We start from the raw sequence: 7,745 nt of genomic DNA, 5'->3' as shown, positions 1-7,745 counted from the left end.
CCCAGCGTGTCCCAGTAGTGCACACACACACACACACACACCCCATCTCACTGTGATAATCAAAAATGTCACCTGATATCTTCAAATGCCCCCTGAAAGGGGTATGAAATTTCTCCCAGCTGACACCTGCTGCTCTACAGACATGTCTCTTGTTGCCTCATTAAGAATTGGAAGCCCTCGTGCAGAAAGAAATCAAGGCTGGTAGAGGGGGCGTCTTGGCTTCGAGCTGGGCACAGTCACCCCACTTGCCCCCATGAAAGTCTAAAGGCTACTCTGCACTCTCCCTGGGCAGAAGCAGAGCTAGCCTGGTCCCCGGGGACCTTCTGTGACAGTGTGACACCTAGGCAGTTGCCCCCTTATTCCAGCTCTTCCCACAAGGTGTTACAAGAAATAATTCCTGCCCTATGGGATGCTCCTTGGGGATATGAAGAGTTTAAAGGATACCACATAGCTATTCACCAAGCACATTACATATTGGAGGCTCCGAGAAGTCTTGCCATAAAGAGACCTGTTTAAATTTTACATCTCAGATTTATGTGGAGGTCAGTCTATCCATTAAGATTTAAATACCATTGGCTCACTATTCTAGCTGTTGGAAACTCTGGGGCCCTCCCTGAGATTTCCGAGAATTTCCAGAGGGTTTGTGTCCCTGTACTCACTTCCAGCTGAATTCAGCCCCTCCCCGAATTGTTCAACTCATTCATATAGCACCTTTGACCACTTCCCTCTTATTCGTGCTCTATGCTGACCAAGATGTGGATTTCAGTCCCCTTTCTCCTTCCCCAAAATACCCACATCGGGCATTGCTGTGTTAAGCAGGCTTTACTGAGGTTTGCGCCGGTAAAAATCTTTTATGTGATTTTAGCCCCTCTTCCCCTCAAAATTTTCCTTGTTATCCCCCAACACAGCCTCCTCCACCCCCACCCAACTCCTTCTCATTTTATTGTATAAGGCATCCTCACTTTCCCCTCCTTACTTGGCCTTAGACCTACCTTTGCACCTTCAAAGTCTTGTTAATGGATGACCACACACTTTACCATCCAAATTATGACACTTTTATTTTTTATTGTCAAACGATCCTTCATTGAAATAGTTTCCTTTGTGATTCTTAACCAGCTGGACATTCCACTGAACCACTATTGAGGTCATCTATGATGTCATGAGGGTGTCAACCATCAACGCTGCAGCCCACAGATTGGGCAGTCCCCAGGATCTCTTTAATGGTTCCAGAGAGTTCTCTGGCTAACGATCGGTGCTGCCTCTATCAGGCAATGTTGACAATCTCATCAAAGGTGATATTTCCACTGTGCTCAATGTTTTTCTGCTTCTTTCTGTCTCTCAGGGGTTCCTTGAGGGCTTTGATAACCAGGGCAGAGGCAGAAGGTGCCACTTTAACCTGGGCCTGTCGGTTCTGAATGGTCAGTTTCAATGTAATCTTCAGACCCTTCCGATCATCATTTGCCTTGGCAACCTTTTTTGGAGACAGGCCCCGTGGGCCGATCTTCGGGGCCAGGGCAGATGTGGCACCGACTTTGGCACCTCAGATATAGGACTTTGATTTCCTTGGGGTCAAACTTAGGCGGCCTGGTGGAGGGGGCTGGTGTGAGATGGACCGGATTCGGGGTGACCGGAGACAGTTGAACTTTTGCCTCCTCCGAGCCAGGAGTCAAAAGCCAAACTATGACACTTTCGAGTGAAAGGCAGTCTCATAATAACGTCGCTGGGACGACAGGTGTGCAGCGGGAAGCTCCCTGGCAAACCAGGGCACGGGATAACCATGCATCTCTGCTAACACAAAGGGCTGTCTACTCCTGGACTTGCCCTCGATTGACACAGAAAAGGTGGCAGAGGGTTGGAAGTGTTAGTGCCTCCTTCTCTTCCTCTCCTCAGTCCCTATGAATGCAATGGAGCCATAGAGTATGGTGTTATTGACATGAACCCAGCCAGCCTCCTTAGAAGACGAGCAGTGGCTTCCATCAGCTTTGGTTTTAAAGGAAAATTTCTTTTTCTCCACTGTTCTTTGCTTATTCATCATTACCCAAACTCATTTGGTCACAGATCCATTTAATCTCTCCATCCCTACATCCATTAATGTCTCCCATAACTAGGACACGCTGGGGAACTGGCTACCTGGCCACTGACATTGTCTTGGGTGATGACAAGGTTAGGGTGGAGTGAAGACAAGGCCTGAGGTTCTGGGGTCCCCTGGAAGTGAGGAGAACGCTGGAGATTAATAGAGAAGAGCAGCAGAGTGTAGAGTGGTGCAGCCAGAGGCACAATCCCCCCGCCCCAAACCAGGCTGCTGTTATGAACATAACACTCCATGGAACATGCTGTGGCAAGTGCTACCTTGGATACCTGATTCCTAAACCCAGGTGCTGATTTGTTACACACCCCTCATCTCCTCACGTCGCTTCCCTTCCCCTCCAGACACACGCACCGCCTTGCTCCTCTTTGACCGTGCAAGGCATACTTCCACCTCAGGGCCTTTGCATTTGCTCTTCCTTCTGCCCAGAATGCTCTTCCCTATTTACCCCCTCTGCATTTAGGGCGAGTGACGGGGAAGCCTTCCCTGACCGTCCGATGCAAAACAGCACCCCGCCCCCACTTGCTCTTCCCTACATTCCCTGATTTGCTTTATTTTGCTCCGTAGCACGTGCCATCACCTGCCTGTCTGTGTATTTGCCTGTCCGTCCCTTGACTGTTTCCCCCTTGGAGAAGGTAAGCTCTATGGGGGGTGAGGTTTTGTCCCTTGGGTTCACGGCTGTATTCCCAGAGTCTAGAACATGGTGATGTTTAACACACGTTTTTAAATAAAGAAAAGAAGGGGTGACTCCGTTGTGATTCCAGACATCTTCCAAAGTTCCCACAAGAGCGGTCCCTGGTTAGTGGCGACAGGTAGCCCACTTTGGCCAGGCGCTCCTTCCCCGGGTGGCCCTCCGTGCCTGCGGGCGCTCACCAGGTCTTGCTCCCTCAGTCAGAAGCGCCTCACGTGTCCCTGCTGCCCCTCCCACCACCGTCCCCCACTTGCTATATTCCCCAGCAGTTCTGTCAGGCAGACGTACAAGGTCGGCAGCTCTTCACGCGTCAGGGGCAAGGTTTTAATTCTGGATAAGGCAGAATAGGAGAGACACAACCGAGAAGCAGAGCCCTGAATAGCATGAACCCTCCTCCTCAACCCTAGCCTCAGGAGGGGTGAGAACTAGAAAGGACTTCTTTGTGGGCCGGTCTGTCTCAGGAACCAGCTTCTGGGGCTGGGGTGGCTCAGACCGACATGTCCTGTCTCTCATATGCCACTCCTTTCCATTAGAACTGCACTTTATTTCCAATCAATTAGAAGAATACCCAGCCATTTACCGTCATTAGAATGTTTTAATGCATTTTTCTAACTAGACACACACACACACACACACACACACACACACACACACACCAGCTGGGGCATAGGTTTGACTCTCAGCCTGAAGCATCGCATTGGCTTCCCATCAGTGGAATACAATGGAGGCATATTCCACTTGGTCTGGTGATGTCTTCCTGGGCCGATCGAAAGGGGGCACGTTGGCATAGACAGCGAAGTCATCCTCTTTCCAGGGAGTCAGGTTGATCACATTGGAATATATGGCATCAGCGTGGCAGGAAAACTCCTTCAGAGACAGGACCCCGGTTACAGACAGATAACTAAGCACTAGAGACATCCATAGATAGCACCAGCTACTGGGCCCCCTGTAGGACAGCGATGAAATATTGGGTTCTTGTGCAAGACTTGGATTTCCCTCGATCTTAAAAAAACATTTCTTTTAGGGCTGTTCCCTGCCTCATCCCCATCACCTCTGACATGGGGTCTACTTCGGAAACAGCATCAAATCGTGGCAGAAGGGACTGGAAGTTCCTTTAGGTACAATGACTATTTCCTTACCGAAGTTTTATGGAGAAAGTTGGTCTGGTGCCTCAGTTGTTTCTTAAATAGCCCTAGAAAAATTAATAGATTCAGAGTCAGCTTGAGTGGGCATAGTAACCATCTTCACTTGATTACTGGCCTTAGGCTTAAACTTTTGAAATGCAAAATTCACTGTATTGAACCCATTGAGCCCCTTAGAGGAAGCTAGATGCCCAGGATGAGATGGGAGAGTGAGCCCCACTGGTGCACTTTATAACTTGAGTTATTATTTAGGTGAGATTGTGTAGCATTAATATTTCTTTTAGTTGCTGCATATAAACCACACATATATATGGCTTTCGGCATAAATAATTTGTACCATAAATAAATCTGTCGCTCTATGCACAGCGTCTGGCGGCTCTGGAGAGCAGACACCATAGCTCACCCACTCCTCCCGTCCCCAATGCCGCCCCACAGGAAAGCCACCCCCCTCTCCACCCCCAGTTTTCCCCATCTCTTCATTCTCAGGTCCAGGGCCAGCTTGCTCAACTTACTCTCATGTCTCCATTTCTTCAGGGTCATGGACAAGAGACCCACCAGAAGCAAGATGAGAGCCACCACACCAACGGAGCCAGAGATGACTGTGGCTGCTGTGCCCAAACTGTGGGAAGCAAACCAGAGAAATGAGGACGCTCCACCCGCCTCGGCCAGCTTTGGTGACCATCCACAGAATTGTCCTGGGGCCTCCCTACTCCTACAGGAGCTCTTCCACCTCTGGGCTCCCACTTCCCCCAAACCCACCTCCTGCCTCCATTTTGAGGCTCTCTCCTCTGCCCCAACCTCCAGAGCCATGGTCCCAGTCACACCCGTCCCCCTTCTGGGCCAAGCAGACCGCCTCCCACAGCCCCCGACACTTCTCATCCGTAGGTCCAGCTCTCCTCTCAACTACCTGCTGAGTTCATCAGGTTTGATCTCTGGCTTCAGCGTAGTGAGGTTCTCTACAGAAAGGGGCAGAAAGGAAGTAGAAAGGAAATTTGAGAGTAATTTTTACACACATGCTCTTGACTGAATGTCTCCTGCTGAAATTCGTATGTTAAATCCTAGCCCTCAATGTGATGGTATTAGGAAATGGGTCCTTTGGGAGGTAGTAGGTCATGAGGGTAGAGCCCTCATGAATAGCATTAGTGCCCTGATAAAAGAGACCCCGTAGATCCCCCCTGACCCCCTCTACCATGTGAGGACACAGAGAGAAGACAGCTATCTATGACCCAGGATGTGGGCTCTCACCAGACACTGAATGTGCCAGTGCTTTAATCTTGGATCTACCAGCATCTAGAACTATAAGAAATAAATGTCTGTTGCTTAGAAGCCACTCAGTCAATGGGCATTTGTCCTAGCAGTCCAAACAGGCTCAGCACACATGTGAATGAGCTCTACAGGATATAAATGTAATATTAGTTACCATTTTGGGGGGACTTAACATACATCAGGCATATTCATTATCTCGTTTAATTGTCATAAATAGACAATAAAATAGGCACAATTATTATTCCCATCTTGCAGTAAAGAAACAAACTCAGACGGAGATCAGACTTGCTCAAGGTCCTAGAGCTAGTAAGTGGCAGAGTTCAGACTTGAACTCACATCTCTCTGACTTTAAATTGTGTGTTTATGAATGCTCTGCTCTGCTGTCTTCGTGTGGACATTTCACTCCCAAGTTCTCCCATTCTTACAAAGGGCTGAGCGATACCAGATATGGCAGGATGTCCAGGAAAAAAAAAAAGTAACCGGAATGACACGGGTGAGTGGTACCCAGAGTGGGGCATGTGGTGGGGTTGGAAGCGGTCAGGACCCTGGAAAGTTGGGCTGATACTGGGCAGAGGTGGCAGGTGCAAGAGCTTGCCCAGACTGGTGGCGGATGGCTGTGCTATTATCCACACTGTAAAAACATTTCTCCAGCACCAAAGGATGAAGACACCAGCCCATGCCCCACAGACTGTGCCTGTGTTCTCAGAGCTGGAAGGAATCTCAAAACATACCTAGTCAAACCCTCCCACTGTGCAGGTGAGAAGCTTCAGGACAAACCACTTGCCCCACACAAGTGCTGGAGCCATGAGCCTATGTTTCCGACCCCAAACCCAAAGTTCTCTTTATCTGCACTCAGGCTCCTCCCTCTTCCTTTCCCCCATAAAGTGGGGCTACACAATTCAGCCCCCATGGCAGGTAGCACCTCTCCAGACACGTCTTGGGAACTGGCTTATCAGACACCCAGATGCAGAGATTGTTGCTCAGGTTGGGTGAAGGGAACATGGGGGGTCACTGGGGCAACCTAACATGCATGATGACAAATAGCATCTAGGAGGAGGCACACCAAGAATCACGACCACTCGGGACATTAAGGTCAGATAGAATTGTGTCAGGCACCTTAATGGTCCACTTGCCGTCTGCCTCTCTTTCTGTCCTCCTTCTAAATAAGATAGCTGACCTCACCAAGGTTTTCTTTGACAAACTCCTGCCCACCTTCTGAGTGAGGGGTAGGGAGGGGACTTGGAAACCAGATCTTCCCAGTGCCCATGTCACCAACACCCACGATGAGGAACCAAGTCACAGGGCTTGATGTGTGGGAGACTGGGGTGGGGAGTGAGATGTCACACAGAAGCCCAGAACAATGAAAGGGGAGCCTGGGGCACCAGTGGGGGGTGGCTGGCTGGGATAGGACACACCTGTTCATAGCAAGGAGGACAGACAGCATGAGGGTGTCCCTCCAGGGTTAGGAAGGCAAGGAGGGTCAGTGGGAGTGAGGAGAACAAGCATGAAGGATGATACCATGAAAGAGCCTGAGCTTTAGAATCCAGTGACTTGGGTCTCAGGCACTTCTTAACTGTGATCTTAGTCACTTAACCTCTCTGCGCCTAATTTTCTCCATCTGTGAAATGAACATAGTAAGACTACCAACCCCACAGGGTTGAGAACTGAGTGGTCAGACTATTACTTAACAGTAAGTCATAGCCACTTGGCCTAGGGCTGGTTTTCAGCTGGTCTTACGCGAGCAGAGCAATGGTGAGGGGTTGTTCAGGAAGGCATCGCTGCTGACTCTGGAGTCCTGGAACCCACAGTTGGTCCAATTCATTTCACCAGGGAGTCCACTCAGCCGGTTCCTGTTCCAGGTCCTGTGGGTCTTAGGACAGGTGGTCTCCTTACCTGGAAACAGAGCTTCTCAGAGGCATCTAGCAGCAGCTGGGAGAGACAAAACCCCAGGGAACTGGCACCCCTCTTGTCTACCTTTCTCATTCCACCACGGGAGCCTGCTGGGTGAAGAGAACGTTAGAATCTTGGCACTGGAGGGGAAGACCTCAAAAAGCATTGCGGGGGTGCCTTGGTTGGGCATCCAACTCTTGATTTCAGCTCAAGCCATGATCTCATAGTTCATGAGATCGAGCCCCGTGCCAGGGTCTGAGCTGACAGCGCAAAGCCTGCTTGAGATTTTCTCTCTCCCTCTCTCTCTGCCCCTCCCCCACTCATGCATGCACATTCACTTTCTCGCTCTCTCTCAAAAATAAATAAATATTTTTTAAAAACATTGAAATAGCATTTTTTTCCCTAAGAAAAGCATCTTCAGATAGGCTTTCTCCAAGCACATGGTCCGAAGTGGACGCCCCCAGCCTCTCTGCCACATCACCTCTCATCTATTAGTGTATGAATTTACCTCTATCATATATAGATATTTTTTACTATTGTCCGTCTCTCATCACAAGAACATAAGCTCCACAAGGACAGAAACTTACCCGCTTTCATCATCCCTATATCCCCAGCGCCTAGAACAGTGCCTACGCAATGGATAGCTTCCTTGTGTAATTGTTGAATGAAT

At 49.4% G+C, this 7,745-nt stretch overlaps 1 protein-coding gene and 1 pseudogene across 1 annotated transcript; both read right to left on the bottom strand.

Annotated features, from left to right (window-relative positions):
- Positions 1 to 1,020: 1,020 nt before the first annotated feature.
- LOC111559165 lies at positions 1,021 to 1,666 on the bottom strand (annotated as a pseudogene).
- A 1,686-nt stretch (positions 1,667 to 3,352) lies between these two features.
- On the bottom strand, positions 3,353 to 7,378 carry LOC109495721. Its single transcript, XM_023249728.2, has 5 exons — positions 6,923 to 7,378; positions 4,827 to 4,875; positions 4,432 to 4,538; positions 3,917 to 3,969; positions 3,353 to 3,644 (listed from the first exon to the last, which is right to left on the bottom strand). Exons 1-5 carry the CDS (start codon positions 7,005 to 7,007, stop codon positions 3,486 to 3,488), a joined length of 453 nt encoding a protein of 150 aa, XP_023105496.2. The 5' UTR covers positions 7,008 to 7,378; the 3' UTR covers positions 3,353 to 3,485.
- Positions 7,379 to 7,745: the final 367 nt, after the last annotated feature.

Source organism: Felis catus, chromosome F1 (assembly GCF_018350175.1).
Source record: "Felis catus isolate Fca126 chromosome F1, F.catus_Fca126_mat1.0, whole genome shotgun sequence".
NCBI lineage: Eukaryota > Metazoa > Chordata > Mammalia > Carnivora > Felidae > Felis > Felis catus.
This window is presented reverse-complemented; position numbering and strand designations above follow the sequence as displayed.

Excerpts from the sequence above, each read along its gene's own strand:
- LOC109495721 (XM_023249728.2), bottom strand. The coding sequence starts at position 7,007 with ATGAATTGGACCAACTGTGGGTTCCAGGACTCCAGAGTCAGCAGCGAT. Across the intron at positions 4,539-4,826 it reads AAACCTGATGAACTCAGCAG|TTTGGGCACAGCAGCCACAG; the intron begins GTAGTTGAGAGG and ends TGCTTCCCACAG. Across the intron at positions 3,970-4,431 it reads GAAGAAATGGAGACATGAGA|GGCTATTTAAGAAACAACTG; the intron begins GTAAGTTGAGCA and ends TAATTTTTCTAG.